Source organism: Vanacampus margaritifer, chromosome 2 (genome assembly GCF_051991255.1).
Source record: "Vanacampus margaritifer isolate UIUO_Vmar chromosome 2, RoL_Vmar_1.0, whole genome shotgun sequence".
NCBI lineage: Eukaryota > Metazoa > Chordata > Actinopteri > Syngnathiformes > Syngnathidae > Vanacampus > Vanacampus margaritifer.
Window position 1 is genome coordinate 22,035,182 of NC_135433.1, and position 19,361 is coordinate 22,054,542.

Consider the following 19,361-nt stretch of genomic DNA (forward strand, 5'->3'; position numbering starts at 1 on the left):
TCTAGGATAGTCCAGTATACAGCCCCTGATTAAGGTCAGGCTTATAAGTATTTGAAGTGTAATGGTTAATAGGTTAGTCCAGTGTTCACCACTCACAAAATCTGGTATACCGTATTTTCACGACCATAAAATGCATCGTATTAAAAGGTGCAGTCTCAGTTATGTGTGCTATTTCTGTATTTAACACACACATATGGCGCACTGCACTGTTTGGCGTAGACACGGTTAAACATATGATAATAGCGTGCTTTCACGCTAAAATATACGCTAATGCATGCTAAAGGCAGTGGAGCAAAAATTTAGTTTGGTTGTAGTTTTTAACAATGTGCTCACGTTGCTTTGATCAATCCTCATCCACAAAACCCTGAAAGTCCTCATCTTCTGTATCTGAAATGAACAGCTGGGCTAGTTCTCCATCAAACACGCCAGGTTCCCCCTCGTCATTGTAGTATTAGAGTCAGTCTCGTTCCTGTGCGGCTCCTCAGAAATGATGGCAGATTTTGTGAAATCTTAATTAGTGCAAGCAGACACGAGTAGCCTAAGCTTGCACAATCAATTCACAAATTGTGGCGTAACTCGCTCAAGCAGTTCCATAAAGCGAAAGCAGTCAGCACCAAGATGTCCAACTGTATACAGGAAACAAAAGACTCACGTCATCTTTCAGTTGAGTCTTTCGGGTTCTCATGCCTGCCAGTCTTCAACCAGAGTCAGATTTCATGTGTATATAAGCAGAAAGGCTCCCACACAGACTCCAGCGCTTACCGAAGTTACACACCAACATTTAGAGATTTTGGAACTCGGTGCACACAAAAGGCGCACCTCACTATTAGGCGCACAGTCCATTTTTGAGAAAATTTAAGACTTTAAGTGCGCCTTATAGTCATGAAAATCCGGTAATATAGGCTAGTCCATTTTGGGACTAGTCCAGTATATACTCTATGGTTGAGGTTAAGTATGTTCTTTGCAAGTCCAGTGTCCAGTGACTGGTTATAATTGGGAATAGTCTGGCACATTTCTTGAGACAAGGATAGTGTATTGGTGACCGTACAGCAAATCTTTCAAATTTGCTGACCCATTCTAACCACCTGTTTGTTGAATCAGAAAACAATGGAAATTGATGCAACGACCGAATGAAAAGCAGACCAAAAAAGAGCCTTTTGGGGTTCATTTCACAGCAAAGTCAATCATGCACTTGATGGGTTTGAACTTTTGACCTGGGATGCATCATGGAACAATTTCCGATGTCCTTTTTTGGAACTAGACAAACATCTGCGAACCTCCCCTGTGTTGAATGCGATGACAACTTTTCCTTTCCTCTCTGGTCTTCCCGCCCACCCCAAAACCCCTTGTGTGTTCGAAGGAGGTGGGGTTGCACATTCTGATGCACATCTGAGGTTTATTTGGCCCCGTCCCCCCGTCGGGATAGTGGCGAGGCTCTTTATCTCAAAGAAACTCACAAGGACTGGCATGTTCTCAAACACACACTTACGTAAATGCACTAAATGCATCCACACTCATCAGTTGAACTCAGATCACTTCTTCCTGTCACAGTTTATGCAATTTTCTTCCTCTGGGTTAGGGGATATTTTGTCATGGTCCAGTGCATAACCCAACCTTACACTTGAAGTATATTTTGGATTAGTCTGGTTTGTTCTCATGATTATGACATTCTGGATTTGTCAAATATATTTCAATGTTAGGGTGAATACCGGAATAATCCGGTTTAGAAGCCCCAGATTTATGGTCTGGGACTATCTGTGATTGTCCGATATATACCTCATGGTTTGGATGTATGTCTGGAGTAGAATAAATTCTAGGTTAATGCCTGAAAGTTTACCCCCTGAGTTACGGTATACCGAGATATCCCACTAGTCTATTTAATTCCAGGGGTTATGATGTTTACTAGGTTAGCCCAGAGTTTATGATTTAGCGTTGGAGTATTTTAAGGGCTAGTCTTGGACTACTTTATATTGGGGGTTACACTATTTTGGGCCTAGAGTATATCCTGTACAGTATACAAGCCGATATGGTGCATATGGTGGATCTGAAAAGCATTCACAGCAGATCTCACTTTTTTCAAATGTTTTGTTTATCTTATTACAAAATGTCTTATTATTATAAATCTGCACAACCACCACTTATTGCAACTTTTTGCAAATTTAATCAAATATTGTTTTGAAGAAATTTTCAGAAACTTTTTTAGGTATGCCACAGTATTCTGATCTATGTATATTCTGGGATATGCCAGTGGTCGAGCCATCATTGCATTATTCCCAGTCATTTTTGTTGTTTGCCGAATGCCTGGCTGGTCGACACAATGATGACACCGTCCTAGCCCCCGAGGTGTCACCTCCTTCAAGTTAGCTCCCACAATCCCACCTGGCTGCCATTGAGGTTAACAAAGTCACCCAAAGCAGAGGGAGACAATCACAGGCAGGTTGCTCCTCATTTGACCTGGATGTATTTATCCCATGATCCTTGGTGACCCTGACAGGAAGTTGCCAAGTGACCTGGCTCTCCAACCCATCTCCCCCTTCCCAGTGGCGATTCCTGTCCCCATGATACCTTCCAGGAAGAAAAGATGTGTGTTTTACCCCCCCTTCCCCCCTCTGCTTAAACCTAAACAGAAAAAAATTTGACTATTGATTCCAGGCCCACCTTTTGCCCACTCCTTTTATCTCCCTTTGTTTCAGCACCTTCCAAATAACTGTCATTTCTTTGACTGTTGATACATTTACATACAGTCCGTCGTTTAAATGTGTCTCTGATTTCATTTTGCTGGAGGAAACTCAACATCAGGCTTCTGGGTTTAGTCTGCATGAAATTGAATGCATTTCACAGGACGACCATTTGGGGCTGGTTAGGAAGAGACAGCTTTTGTTGTGCGCTTGGCTGCAGTTTTAAGGGAAGGAATGTGATGGAAGAAGAAGGTGAAGATGTCATAACCGTGCTTAGATGTTGAGCAGGGATGGCAGCAGTGTTGAAGAAGATGTAAGCTTCCCGTGAATGTGTCCATGTTTCTGTCTGTATGATGGAAACCAAATATTTTTCTCTTGTGTAATGAGGACAGCAGAGCAGGTGATTCACTGGTGGTGGTCACTATGGCCTTGTGGACATGTGAGCAGCCGTTGTGGTGCACTTTTTGCGTGTCCATGTACACTTTTAACATAACCTTGGCACCTTGAGATACAACGTACAAGGACTCAGAACATTTGTTTCTCAAATCATTGTTCCCCAATGAAATGAATAGAAATTTTTTGTGTCTTCAACACACACAATATCACCATTTCTCTCAAATATTGTTCACAAACCAGTCTAAATCTGTGATAGTGAGCACTTCTCTGCCGTGATAATCCATCCCAACTCACAGGTGTGCCATATCATGATGCTGATTAGACACCATGATTAGTGCACATGTGTGCGTTGGACTGCCCTTATTTATTTATTTATTTATTGGGGGTTGGGACTGGGGACTAAGAAAACTGACTGTTACTGACTGGTTTTCTAAGTCCCCCCCCCCCCCCAATAAAACAAAACTGCACCTTTCAGAGAAGGCCTTTTATTTTGTGGCAGTCTAAGGCCCCGTCCAGGCGGGAAGCAAAGCCGGCTTCTTTCCTCAAACAAATCTCGTACACATAGAAGCATTTTAAGACTTGTGTGTGTCTAAAAGAACACGCTGAGGACGTTTAACTGCTGTAATGTATATGCCAAGTCTGGAGTGGCGCTGTAGCACAGCCATAGGGAGTTAACGGAAAGCGTAGAAGAAGAATCAGAGAAGAAGACGGACACTTTTTTTTCTAACTTTATTGCAATCTACAGAACAAACACGGCTTTGCATGTTTTAAAACAACAAGTAAAAGACGAACACAGGAGAAGTGACAATGGCGGGTGGTTCAAGTACAACACCGCTTGTTGAACGTGGGAATAAAGAAGCTAAATATTTTGCTGCAAAAGCATAAGCAAGCTAAGGAGGCTGCGCAAAATGACTACAACACGGCTATCCGCCATTGTTGTTGACAGACTGACACAGTCACATGAGAATTGGCGCATACGTTATCAATCTGCGAAAATGCGTCGTCATCGAGCTGCGAACATTACTTCATCACTATAGTGTCCAGATGGACGCGTACGGGGCGCGTTTTGAAATCTTTCCACTCTGGAGCCCGTTTTCAAAAGTGATCAGTTTCAAGCTCAGAAACCGAGCTATTGTGTGGATAAACGGCCTAAATGGTAAGAAACTTGTGAGGATACATTGAAACTGGCTTTCACAGATTTAGATTGGTTTGTAAACAATATTTGAGAGAAATGGTGATATTGTGTATATGGAAGAAGTTTGAGATCTTTGAGTTCATCTCATAAAAAATGGGAGTAAAAACAAAAGTGTTGCATTTATATTTTTGTTGAGTAGCATTAACCTGTTTATGCTTTTTATTACTCCCCACATTCCTACATTCACAAAAGTCCACGCAGTAAAACCAATAAATCCCCCATATTTAAGAGCTATTTAATCATTTTTCCCGACCCATTAAAAAATTATTTGATGTGAATATCTTTTGGCATTCATTATTGGACCACAAAATTTGTTTTGTAAGCTCATTGAACCAATAGACCAGGGTTCACTAATTTCGGTCCTTAGGGTTGGGCGTCCTGCAGGTTTTAAATGTTTCCGCCCACTAGCACACCTGATTCATATAATCAGCTCATCAGCATGCCTGACAACAATCCTGATCTTTAGTATCAGGTGTGCTGGTTGGCAGAAACATCTAAAACCTGCAGGACTCTGGACCTCATGGACCGGAATTAGTGAAACCTATTATAGACCTACATACACAAGTGAAACCAATCATGAGAAAGGTGGCCAATTGAAAAGTTTTTCTCCTCTTTGCATCTTCTCTGAAGAGTGACAACATGGGAGCCTCAAAATAACTCCCAAAACAAAGACTGTTAAACATCATGGTTTGGGGGAAGAATATAAAAAGCTAGCTCAGACATTTCAGCTGTTATGTTACATTGTGAGGAACATAGTGTGGAAATAGAAGACCACAGGCATAGTTCTAGTTAAAGCCCAGAGTGGCAGGCCAAGAAAAAACACAGGTAAGCAGAAGGGAAGGATGGTGACATCAGTCAAAATCAACCCACAGACCAGCTCCAGAGACCTACAAAATGATCTTGCTGCAGATGGTGTCACTGTGCATCGTTCAACTATTCAGCTTACTTTGCACAAGGGGATGCTATATGGGAGAGTATTTTTAAATTACATTTTTAATTTATTTTTATTTTTATTTTGTCTTCATGAGCATACACAATATTGGAGTGATCCAAAAGTAATCCAGTTACATTACTTTAATATTATGGTACTTGGATTACATTACTAACTAAAAAATTTTAGCAGGTCACTTGTAACTGTAACAGATTACATTTTAAAAGTAACCCTCCCAACCCTGCCTGCAACACATGAGACACGACATGACCACGCTATTCTCCCGAAAGGCATTAGCTAACTAGGACCTACGAGGACCCCCGCGCCAACTGTCTCCTGACCAAAAGTGTTTGTATCTAAATAAATTCAACAACATGTAATAATTACAAAAATAAAAAATATACATATAAAATATGAAGTGGGTGGTCTTTTACAATTAGGCAAAATACTGCTTAAATACTGCTTATCCCACATCAGCAAAACGGGAGTCCGAAAATGATAGGTGATAGGTCAGTCTGAACTGACCCGGTTAGTGATGATTCCGGCAACGCCCTCATCCATCGATGCATAGTCCCAGCAAACAGCCGTTCATCAGTGACGTACTGAATGTATGTAAATGTAACACATAAACTGTACAACTTAATTAGAAAAAAAAACTAAATAATTTTCCGAGGGGAAGCACAAATAAAGTGAGATCATGTGGTTGCATAAGTCTGCACACCCTCCTACAACTGGGGATGTGCTCAGAAGTCAAACTCATGTGAAATGGGAGACAGCCCACATCTGCCACCATTTCAAATCCAAATAAGTTTCAGCTGTTCTCATAGGTACTTGTCATAACATTTTCATGATTACTTTGTTTCGATTACTCAGTTACATTCAAATATAGTTATGTAGTTACAGTTACTTTTTTTTTTTTTACTGTGTTACAGTGAGTTACAGTTAGTTCATTACAGTTACAGTTACAAGGTAGAAACATAGTTGCAGTGAGTTACAGCTACAATTACTTGGATATAGTTTCTTAGTTACTTACTGTAACTGACAGTTACTGTAACTTGGTTCCAAACTGGCAATGTGGCTGTCAGGGTCTTTGTTTCATGTTATTTGATATTGTTACAGCTTTTTACAAGTGTATTTGATTTCAGAATTGAATACAATCATAATATCTGAATGGACCATTTTGTACAAGAAATACACGTCAAAAAGAACCAATGGTTTGTTTTTATTATATTGTTTTCTGTAGTTCTTATTTTATTCTTATTTATTAATTGTTTTATTGTATCATCTTTTATACACATTTATTTGTTCAAAACACTGAACATTAAACAAACAAATAAATAAATAAGAAAAACAAGTAAACTGTGCCTTTTCATGGACTAACATAGACTGACATTCACATAGGCAACATGACAACTGTGTCCCAAAACACACCCGCAGATGCGACAGTTTTTGTTTGTTTGTTTTTAACTGTTTGACTGCCAGACGTTTTCAGAAAAGGGATGCCGTGGGTGCCAGCCGATTTAAGCATTTTTGACTGATCTTTCAAGGTTCACAGAAAATTATGTGTTTGGACTATGGAAACACACATAATACCAAATGAAAGATTGGACTCTCATCTTTCATCAGAAAAAAAAGTTTGTTTCTACCGTATTCCGTTTTTCAGTAATCAACAATAGAAAATGGTTAGTTTCATCTCTGTTTTGAAAAAAAAGGTCTTTTAACGTCTTTGGCACTCCTCCATAGGATTTTACTAAACGTTATTTAACGTTTTTGGCAGTCAAAGAGTTAATATTGAAGGTTTGTAAAAATAAACTTAAGTTTGTGTGAACGTCACGTGTAGCTTTGGAATTATCTATTTATCTGCTTCAGGAGCTGAGATCAATTATTTGGTGGCTGTGTTCAGAATTAATCATGCGCAATCTGCTGCTGCTTTCCTGGAAATCTCAAGGCCGCCTTTGAAGGTGTCCTCCCTGTAGACCCCAAAGTTTTGGGTGCACTTTGGAACGCACAAATTACAATGCTCTGGCCCGCCTGTGAAATACCTTCCATGTCTGCATGTTCCTTGTCCGGAGCCTGCCTAGTCCATCTGCTCATGTGGCAACATGGCAGTGGTCGTATGGCATCTGTCTGCCTAATAATCCCAAACTTATCTCAATTTATCATCAAAGTGTTACATAATTGAGTTAATGAGAGTGTTTGTGCGGCAACCCGATCTCCTTTATTCCCCATCTTCTTCTTCTACTGCGCTCCCAGCCGAGAGGCGAAGAGTGAAAGGGCCCCCGTGAAAAAATCCCGACAACAACTGCGGCTTCCCGCTGTGGTTCTGGCAAGCTTCACGCTGGGGCGCAGCCAGTGGGCGGCTAATGAAAAGACAACAGTGCGAGCCAAGGCGGCCGGGAGGAAGACGAGGACGAGGAGGGGATGGAGGAACGGCCTGGACACAAGTGACCCGGTCGGCCTTGGCAGCGGCCTCAGCGCCAGTTGTCACCGCCTTAATCCGGCTGGCGCGATGACCTCATCACAGCCAGGCCGCCTCGGTGGCTGGCTGGGGTGACCTCACCTATGCAAACATGCCCAGGCAAGTGGCCGTAACATCATCAAATTGGGTGACTGGTATAGGAAATCAAATTGTTTGGTGTCGTCTTGATCTCATGTCAAGTTTGGGAATTTTTACATTTGGCTCTTTGTTAGAGAACAGAAAGTTGTGCAGAAAATTGCTGGAACAGTTTGACATACATTTGCCTGATTTTCAGTTACAAATTTCTCTTGGTTATGTTTCTTGTTGCTAGGCAGGGTTCATTGGGCTCAACTGTAAATGTCCCATAGGCTAGCAAACAAAAATGCCAGGCTTCTCACATTAATACACACTGTAGTTGGGTTCATGTATTCCTGTTTTTTTTCTTTTGTGCTTATCAAAAATTGACAAAATGTATTTTTTTTCTCTCTCTCTCTCAAAACGCAAAACACACAAAATTACATTATGTGATCTTCAAAGTGGAGGCTGAGTTCATCTGTTGAGAGGTCAAACTTCCTAAACTTTTAAAGGGTTCAAACCTTGAAAGATGTCCTTACCTGCAATTGGAATTGACTTCCCAGTGATATTTGAACAATTCCTTAAAGTTTGGGGTTAATATGTTTTTCTTAAAGTAGGCCTACTGGTTTCTATGGATATTTGAAAAATGCAAGGACCAAAACTAAAGATTTCAACCTGCCAACATTAAAATTGCTGTAATTTTTGTGGTACGTCCACGTATTATATATCATTTTAAAAGGGATTAAGTGTCGAATTTGAATATATGAATATCTCAATTTTGATTTGATTTTTTTTTTTTTACATTAATTTTCTTCACATTCACTAATTTCTCCACAATCATTGATTTAAGAAAATTATACTCTTTTACCAGAAAAATGAATTATTAATACTTTGTAATTAATTCTGATTATTTTTCCATTTACTACTTCATCATACTTTTTGTCTGAAATCCTGCTACATTAAAATGCAACATATATGTGTCGTGGTTTGGATTTAGTTGGTTTGTCTTTTTGTTGTTTTTGATTTGGTGTCATGTTCTTTTAGTCTGTCATGATCTGTGTTTGGTTATGTTGTCCTTGCGTGTCTCCCCCGGTCTCGTCAATCCTTACAACATCCATCTGTGTTTGCCTGCACGTCCTTGTGTGCCAACCAATCAGTGCCCTCAGTCACTTGTGTCTTGCCCATATGTGTCTCGTTATGGCAATTTGTGTTTGTTTATTTAGGCCCCGTCCACACAAAAGCCAGTTTTAATGTATCCTCACAAGTTTTTTACCGTTTAGCCCGTTCATCCACACAATGGCGCTGTTTCGGAGCTTAAAACTGATCACTTTTGAAACCGGGCTCCAGAGTGGGAAGATTTCAAAACGCGCCCCGTACGCGTCCATCTGGACACCATATGCTGGATACTCCTCCAGTGATGACGTAATGGTCACAGCTCGGTGACGACGCGTTGTCGCAGATTGATGACGTATGCGCCAATTCTCGCGTGACTGCGCACGAACCGTCAGTCTGTCAACAATAATGGCGGATAGCCGTGTCGTAGTTGTTTTGCGCAGCCTCCTTAGCTTGCTTATGCTTTTGTAGCAAAAATATTTTGCTTCTTTATTCAACAAGCGGTGTTGTACTTGAATCAGCCGCCATTGTCACTTCTCCTGTGTCCGCCGTCTTTTTCATGTTGTTCCGATGCACGCAAAAGCCATGCTTGTTCTGTAGATTGCAATAAAGTTATAAAAACGAGTGTTCGTCTTGTTCGCTGATTCTTCTTCTACCCTTTCCGTTGACTCCCTGTGGCTGCGCTACAGCGCCACTCCAGACTTGGCATATACATTACAGCCGTTAAACGTCCTCAGCGTCTTCTTTTGGACACACACAAGTCTTGAAATGCTGCCGTGTGTACGAGATTTGTTTGAGGCACGAAGCCGGCTTTGCTTCCGTCTGGACGGATGGTTTCCTGTCTGTCCTTGTCGATCCATTGCTGTTGTTCCTGTTGTAATGTTCCCCCTATGTCCTGCTGTAGCTAAGTTAAGTCAAGTCTCTCTCTGTTTTGTGTTTCCCATTGTGGACTTTTTTGCCAATCAGTACCATGGTCACCACCTTGTTTTTAATTAAAGAAAACCCCTTTTGGACTTCATCTCTGCCAGCTTGCTCTGCTTCCCTGCATTTAGGTCCACTTCCCCTCAACCTCACATCGCATACTTGACAATATGATAACATGTAGGGATGTTCACTACCGCTTTTTTTTTTCATCAATACAATTACTTAACTCTTGAGTAGTCACCGATACCACTAGTACTTTTTAGTTATAAAATTCTCCCCCAAAAAAACAATGGCAGATCATTTTAAATAAAGACCTACGCATATTGCAATGAAAGAAGGACAGGGTTTTTGTTTAGAATGGATTTTTTTTTCACCATGTGCAGATGAGGAAATAGGACACCAACAAAATGTATGATGAGAAATTCCTGTATGGAAGTGAGCTGGGGATTGGGCTGAGTGGGCCAACGGAACCACAAATTTTGCCTCAGGAGAACCACAAGGCAGAACCTCCTTTTGGGGCGCCAATCATGCTGACTTTTGACACTTTGCTACGATGAGGTTTCCCATTTGTGACCACACATTTTGCTTTTAGCAACTTAAAAGCTCAATGTGTTAGCTTTTGGGGTTTGAAGCAATTATTCTCTAAATTCCAGGGCTCGTGATTGGTTGGGCACTACGTAGATGCTAAATTGTCAGATTTTTGATGCAATGTTAAACTGTCAAGATTGTTTTGTGTCCACTGTGGATCAAATTTGGTGGAGCATGGTGTTATAAGTATGATGCCAAAGAAAGAAAGAAAGAAACCAATCAGCCCTTCCACACAAAATTTAGTGTACATGTTTAGTATAACAAGACACATGAAAAAGTCTCAACAGGAACAGGAAGTCAGCCATTTTGTTATGAAAGCAGCCATTTTGGGGCAATTCCAAGGTTCCCAATAATGGCATACTCTTTCTTGGAGATTTGCCCAAATTTAACTCTTTGACTGCCAAAAACGTTAAATAACGTTTAGTAAAATCCTATGGAGGAGTGCCAAAGACGTTAAAAGACCTTTTTTTTTTTCAAAACAGAGGTGAAACTAACCATTTTCTATTGTTGATTACTGAAAAACGGAATAAGGTAGAAACAAACTTTTTGTTCTGATGAAAGATGAGAGTCCAATCTTTCATTTGGTAGTATGTGTGTTTCCATAGTCCAAACACATAATTTTCTATGGACCTTGAAAGATCAGTCAAAAATGCTTAAAACGGCTGGCACCCACGGCATCCCTTTTCTGAAAACGTCTGGCAGTCAAAGAGTTAAGAGCATAATGGGCTTTAGGTGAACTGATGAATACACACACGCTCGCACGCACGCACGCACACACACACGCACATACACATACTCACCCACATACAAAAAAAAGGGTATATATATATATATATATATATATATATATATATATATATATATATATATATATATATATGTGTGTATATGTGTATATATATATGTATATATTTAAAAAAAAAATTATTAAATTTTTTTTAATTGATTTGTTGGATTTTTAAAAAAATAAATAAATAAAGGAGAGCAATGATGATGTCAAATCGAATGAACAATACTGAGCTCTCCCGTAGAAAAAAAAAAAAAAAAAAAAGAGTTAAGAGCATTACTCAATAACCCTGATGTGTGTGTACTTTTTTTGTATCGCATTTGGGCAAAGCGTAGCATCAAAATGATCATTTGGAGAATTTGCCATGAAAAAGCATTGTGCGAGCCCTATTTATGTACGGTAAAGCCAAACGGAATGAGTAATCACTGACTGTTTTGGTGAACATACAGTAGCAATTAACTGCATGTGTCATATAAACAGTCCAATCATTTGCATACTTTATACCTTATATAACAAAGCTCCATATTGTACAAGATCAGACCCTAAAGAGATGATAAACACACATGCACATCATGGAAGTGAACGTACAGTAGAAACACACACACACACACGTGCTCTGTGAAAATAAAGAGACACTTGCTCTTGTTGGCACCTCCTCCCATCACACACGCCGCCTCCACTCCTTCATCCCAGCTGTCACAACTGCAACAACTCCACAAAACACACACATTCACACTCGCTCACCCACACACATACATACACGCGTGCACAGCCCTTTTCCCGCTCACACCTTTTCCCGCTCTCAACGGCCGGCTCCAGTTGGTGCATACTCGCGACTACACGTTTGTGTGTCTTAGCATGTTTGTGCGTGTATGTACAGTATGTGTGTGTTTGTCGTTGATCTATCTGACATGCGGCATCCATTCCTTGCAGCAAAATGACACATGTGGCCAGTCAGTCATTTTCCTGAGATCTGTGACTAATATACCCTAATAGGTGTGTGTGTGTTTTTTTGTTTTGTTTTTTGCTACATGGCCCATACACCAGAATTTTACAGACTTGTGGGGCCCACTTGTCCTTGTGGGGCCATTTTGGAGGGGACCACAATTTTAGACCTCTTTTTGAGGGTCAAGACTTGGTTTTAGAGTTTAGTTTTGAATTAGGTTATGGTTAGGGTTAGGGTTAGGTAATCAGTTGTGATGGTTACGGTTAGGGTAAGGGGGTAGGAAAGGCATGATGTCAATGGGATGGCCCCACAAAGATAGTATCACGTGAGTGAGTGAGTGAGTGACGGCAAATGTCTCCTTTCGTCCCGCAAACACCATGTGTGAGGTCATAAATCTGATCGCCACGACAACACAATCCGGTGACACTGATGCCCACAGGAAGCATCACAGATTAGACAGATTAGTCGCGGTCATGATGCGAGTTGCGCTCGACAATTAAGTATTTTTATTCCATGTTTTTTTTGTGTTAGGGTTAGAGAGATGATTTAAAAAATAATAATCAGCATTTATTTTTAAAACATGTATATTAATTTACATTTTCAAAGAGAGGTCACCAATGCATTTGGGAAGCGTTTCAGATTAGAGAGATAATTCCAGCCATATAGTCGAGTACACACAATGAGATTAATGGGATTTAAGAGAGAAAAGAGGACATATTATTCAGACAATTACAAATTACACACAACAAGCCTACTTTATACAATGTTTTTTTTGATTATTTTTTGTTTCATATTATATATTGTATATCATATAGTTAGACGCATAGATCAATAGATGGAAAATAAATCCTTAATTTTTCTTCAAAATTATTTATTCCCATCAAGTGCAGTTCCACTCCACTACTCTAGAGGCCTATAATGCTTTTGCCCAACAAAGGAGAAAAGAAGCAGAAATGCAAAACACAGCAAATATTCCTGGATTATCATCTTGATCAGAATCCACATACACATTTTGGTGGGGGGGTTTCTTGATCATCCAAAACTGTCAAGTTGGAAAAAAGCAATTGAGCCAAACTAATTTGTTCAGTCAAAATTGAACCGACGCGCTTTACACGGACATAAAGTCGGAGACTGGAATATGGGGCAGATATTGGGAGGTGGTGTTTGGGGGTTTAAATTGGACTCTTGGTGGTGATTATGGCAGCGCTTGACTTATTTCCGTAGTGGAGCCCTGGCACACACGCATACGTCTGGATAGTTTAAAGGCTCCAGGGAGACTTGGGCACATATTATTATTTGCAACACTTTAGAATACTGCAGACGGACCCCCAGCTGGGGAACAGTGACATTAAACATGTTGAGAAGGTGAAACGCTGCGATGCTGCCATGACGTATGTGGAAACTCGGTAATAATACAGCGTGTCACCTTTTTACAACGCGGCGCAAAGAAAATTCAACACGATGACAAATGTTGAGGCCTTGGATTTGTTGGTGGAACACATTAAAATGTGGCTAAATGGAGCATGCCAAAGCAATTTGCCAGTAATGCTACATTAACACAATTTTCCCGGCGCCCGCATCAGCCATGTTTGCCCGTAGTGCGCCATGGGGTTTTGTTCACCATTTTATTTCCGTTTTAAAAAAACATACAGTAATAGCATAATTAAATAACATTTTTGCCACATCTTCAGCTGTTTGAAAACGCTTCGACAATTCTGGTCCTCGAGATCTGGAGTCCTGCAGGTTTTAGATGTGTCCGCCCACTAGCACACCTGATTCGTATAATCAGCTCATCAGCATGCCTGATAACGATCCTGATCTTCAGTATCAGGTGTGTTGGTAGGCGGAAACATCTAAAACCTGCTGAACTGGAATTGGCTAACCCGGCGCTTTATAAATAAGGATGACTTTATATTTTGTTTCAATGTGCTGCTCTTTCTGATGTGCGCACATTGGCCACCTGGGGGCAGCGTGATACAGAAAGGCAGACAGACATGGGCATGTTACAACTTCATTTATACAAGATACATCTTTTTTTTCTCTGAAGTTTATTAATCATGTTTTTTTCTTTTTAGTTAGATTTTTCCCTTGAAACAAGTGTAGCAAAGAAGTCAACTAAAACATTTTATAAAAATGTGATTTTTCTTCTAAGAACTTTAAACTATTTTTCCTTACAATTTTTTACTTACCAAGTGGTTATTAAACACCAACACCGCTGCCTTAAAACAAATACTAGTACTGTTTGAACACAGCACTCCACTTAACTCATTCACTGCCATAAATTCATTTTTGTTTTATTATAAAAAATTAGGGGCGACAGGCAATTACATTTTTTAATTGTTATTAATCGTATGACTTCACTAGTTAACTCACGATTAATCACAAATTTTATATCTGTTCTAAATGTACAAAAATATTCTAGCTTTTCATACTCTTGTTAACAAAAGAGGGAAAAAAGATGTTAAACTAATAGAAATAGTTCAAATGTATTTTTGACGTTTTTAGCCGTCAATGGCAGTGAATGAGTTAAATACAGGAAAAGAAAAAAAAGGACAAAAATAACTGAAATAATGATTCAATAAAATTTAAAAAAAAAAAAAATAATCTAAATGCAAAAAAGCAGTTGTCAAATATGATCATCAACTATACTGGCCTTTAATAAAGTTCAATACAACTAAACTGTATTGGACAACCACACTTTGAGTATCCCTGTCTTTAAGTGTGCAGTCTCTCTCTCACTCACACACACACGCAAACACGCACATTTTATGATGCCTCTGGGAGCGACTAAGCGCCAGGCAGTACCAGTCCAGCAATGGCTGCTTTTGCCAAGGCCCAGCAAACAGGGGCCTTGCAAACTGGCTGGCTGGCAGGATGCCCCCCCTTTACACACACACGCAGCTGAACGAGCGAGTGAAGGCGGCCGATAGATCAACAGTTGGCGGGACCGGGTTGGTTTGCGCGAGTGGTTAGACGGCTGCACGCCACCACGTCCAACATTTTTTTTTGCACCTGACCCCGCATAAACTGACAAATGCCGGCGAGTGAAGGCCTGCACACTGATGGCCTCACACACATTAACGCATGGACGCACTCTTCAACAAACGGCAGCCCAAAACAACACTTTCGAACATGATTTTAGTGTAAGATTGATACACTATTTTATATAGCGTTAGCCTAATAGCATAAGGAAAAGCAACTTTATTTATATAGCGCTTTTCATACACGAAGCGACTCAATGCGTTTGACACAACCAAAAGCACAACATAATTGCTGAAGTCAGTGGTTCTCGACGTGTGAAACGCAGGCTCCCTCTAGTGGTACGCAAAAATAATCACTGCCTAATTACAGTTCTGTTGTATTTAGCTCTTGAGTTCAATACATTTGATCCGACACAACAGTTTGTTTTAAGTCATTTATTTAGGTGTGTTTCTGATTTAGCTTTCAAGTGCTATATGTTCTAATTGAATTGAATCTGAGTGCATTTGTTTTTCTACAATGGAGGACAGTGTTCATAGTTAAACTGACCAGACTTAGGCAGTGATGCTATTAGGCTAATAATTATATATGATATTTTCAAAAGTCCCATTTTCAGCTTTAGCTTTTGTTTGAATATTAATCATACAAAAAATGTATACATTTAATAAACTTTGAAAATAAAAATGATAAAATCTTGCATTTTGCATTTTTTGCCTGCTTCCCTTTCCTGATTTTACTTTTAAAAATGAAATGAGGACTTTTTTCTTCCCTCATAATTTGACTTTCTATTTCCTCCTTTCAGTGCCAAATCATGCAAAATGCTGAGGAAAAAACACCAAAATTTATTCTATTCTCATGATAAAATGACTTTTTTTTCCCTTCTTCAAATTTTTGTGTACTGTTTTCCTTGAAAGTTTTTTTCCTTTCCAGTGTGGCCCTTATTTTTGAAATGCATGATGAAGAAAGCCAAAGAGAAATAATTAAATCAACATCATTCTTATATGAATATTTTTTTTCACTTTAGGAATTTTCACTCTCTCAATTTTAAGTTTTTTTCTTTCCAGCGTGACTTTTTTTTAAATATGTATTACAAAAAAAGACTTAATTTCTCTTTAAATTGTGTTCTCTTTTTTTTTTTTGCCAGAATTTTACTTTTTTTCCCATTACCCTTCCAACATTGCCCTTCTTTTGAAATGTAAGGGCAAAAAATGTTAAATCAGTTCAAAGAAAAACAGTGAACTGGTAAAAGAACGTATTGAACCGGTAAAGCTGCAAAGTCCAGAGAGAGAGAGAGAGACTTTAAAGCTTTTGATCTAGTTTTTTCTTTCCAATGTTACCCTTCATTTGGAACAAACAAACAAAAAAAGACTAACTAATGTTGTTCATCTTAAATGAGCTGTAAGCATATCAACGGATTGTTGTTGCCATATTCTCTCCTAATCGTCCAGCTGTTGCCGTGGTGACAGCTGCCCGGGCGAGCAGAACCAATTTCAGCTGTCAGCCGGAATGCGCTGCAGAGGTTACCGGACGATTTGGAGGGAAGGCGGGATATCGTTGCCGCGCCGAAAAAAGCCAGTCGCCTTCTCTTCATGCAAACCTCCAACTTGTGGGCTTCATTGAGCAAGAAAAAAAAAAAACAAGATGGCTTGTCAATAAAGCAAATAATGTTGACATTTTAGCGAAGCCTGCTGTGGGTTATCATCTCGAGGCGGGCCGGTAATAAGGGCTGACGGGCGGCTATTTTCAGCTAAATCAATTGAATTGACATTGAATATTGCATCACAATGATGGTTGCTCTTTTAACATCAACATCTGCACTACCTATTCTGTTGAGGGGTGCAGTGAGCTGGAGCTTTGCCCAGGTGACTTCGGGTCAAAGGCCAACTACACCTTGGATAGGTTGCTCGTCAGACAGAGAACTATTCACTCTCACACTTACAGCATCGCTGGGTTGGAATTGAACCCACACTAACTGCAACAAAGGCAGGAAAGTGGACCACTATAATCATCTGTTACTCTGAAAACAATTAAGATGAACATTATTTTCTTCTATTAGTGAATACAAGATGATAAAGGTAACCCCAACATGGTTACTATGGTAAACTGGGGGAAAAAAGATAAGCTGTAAGAAATAACAAACATGGTTTATCAATTTAAAAAATAACAAATTGGTTAAAAAATGCTAAGTTGATAACGGAGGATAAACTGTAAAAATAAAAATAAAATACAAAATCGGAGTTAGCTTGCCCCAAAAAAAAAAACATGACAGATCATTTTTTTTAAATTGCTAAGCTGGTAAAAAAAAAATACAAAATAAAATAAAAAGCACAACATTATTGGTGAAAAAACGTGGTAAAGTGGGGGAAATGGTCTGGTAATATAGAAAACAAAAATGAAATGGTAAACTAGTAAAAATAAAATAAAAGTTAACTTATTAAAAATGTCACATAGTCAAATAAATAAATACATAGATTACATGGTAAACTGATTTTTAAAAGAAGCCTTTGGTTGCTGGTGCATGGTTAAAACACACATATTTAATAGAGAGAAACATGAATTGGTTAAAATAAAAATTCAAATATAGTTAGAGTAAAGTGTTAATGATAAAAGAAGGAGAAAGGGAGAATGAGGAGAAGAAACGGGAGGTTGGGCATGCTGAATTAACAGGGTTGGGGAATCCAGATACAGAAAGTAAAAACCCTGAAGCAGGTGCTTCTACTCAACAGGTGGAGACGAGCTCATCATTTACAGTACCTGCCAGTAGAGTAGAAGCACCTGTGGCTCAAGCCAATCCGTCGGAGGGTTTTTACTTTCTCAACCTTGTGAATTAGGGGAAAACGTTTACATTTGTAAACTGATACAGTATAACGAAAACAGAACTCATAAGGTTCTCATAGGGTGCCTGTGTCGCCCTCTAGCGGAGTTGCATTAAAATCACATGTTGTCTGGCACCTGCATGTGAGCCGATGACGTCTCCCCATCGTGGACAAACAGCGTCCTCTATCGTGATATTGCTGTCAGTGCGGAAGGTGCGTTCAAGAGCATGAGTAGTGTGTGCGAGTGTTTGTGATGGTGTGTGCAGCTCACAGAGGAGCAAAAGCTACCGCGACGAGGAACAACTAGACACATTTTGTACAGCCAGCTGGAAATTTGAAAGCCACTACAGCCAGAAAGCCTCTTGATTTCTGGTGCTCCATTCAACTTTTGCATCCCTTTCGAGATTGTTGAAGTTTTTTGTTTGTTTGATTGATTTGGAGGCGATGTCTCGCAAGAAGGCTGCCAGGGGCAAAGGCGCGGGCAGCCCCTCCGGGAAAGGCAGCGGCAAAGGTGCGAGGAGCAGCCCGGCCATGGTGCACTTGAACGGGGTGGTCCATCCCAGCGGACCCCCCATCAGCAACAGCAGCGAGTTTTACGACATCGCTTTTAAGGTACACTTTATATCACAACACACAGTACGACATCTTCACAAAGACTGGATGATGATGTGTTGGCATTTTGGTGTCACGAAGATGACAAGAAGCTTTACTATTGTGGTGGACGAGTGCAACAACAACAACCATGCTGTAAACTGTTTCTAACATTTTAGCTACACAAACTCAGTTTACATCAGAGGGACAGAATATTAGAAACGCTTCACAAGACTGTGCAGTGCACTTCTACATCACTTACTGTTCATCATCAAATTCTATGTCGGTTCTTTTGACCATATTGTCATCATTGCTATCTTTACTAATTGTAATATTGTACAATATGCACTGTTTGCACACTAATTTAATTCATGTGTTTTAAATGTATATTTATTTGTGTTTTTCATACAGCAACTGTAATTAACGACAAAAATGCATAATTATTATTATTGCTATTATTATTATTATTATTAGGGGTAGGAATCTTTGAATGTCTCACGATTCGCTTTCGATTTTGGGTCTGCGATTCGATTCAGAACTCATTTTCTATTAAGAACGATTTTTGATTCAAAATGATTTGATTGACAAGGATTTTTGCTTCAATCTATAGATGTGCAAGGAATTGTAATGATCTACTCCAGTCTGACTCGCTAATGGTAATCGCTAATTGCTAATGCACTTTTATCACTCAAAAGAACGTCTCCACGCTGAAAAACAAACAAACTTTTATTGGAATAACTTGATTGCGACTTTTTCCTTCTACTCTCTAATGTGGCTACAACTTAACAGTGTATTAAGACCGCGTGGAACCACACTGCCCCTCAGGGGCCAAACCGGGTACAACATGAACAGCGTTCCAAATAAAGGCACACATACAAAAACAA

The 19,361-nt window shown here is 39.6% G+C and overlaps 1 protein-coding gene across 2 annotated transcripts in view; it reads left to right on the forward strand.

Moving 5' to 3' along the window:
* The first annotated feature begins 15,845 nt into the window (after positions 1–15,845).
* The window catches only part of LOC144044467 (ras-related protein Rab-26-like), a 44,636-nt gene continuing 41,120 nt past the window's right edge, over positions 15,846–19,361 (forward strand). For both annotated transcript variants that reach the window (XR_013291277.1, XM_077558899.1), the window contains exon 1: positions 15,846–18,498. Coding sequence is in view for 1 of the 2 variants with exons in the window: in XM_077558899.1 (XP_077415025.1) it covers positions 18,331–18,498 (168 nt within the window). In the remaining variant the exon portion in view is untranslated. The remainder of the gene's footprint in view (positions 18,499–19,361) is intronic.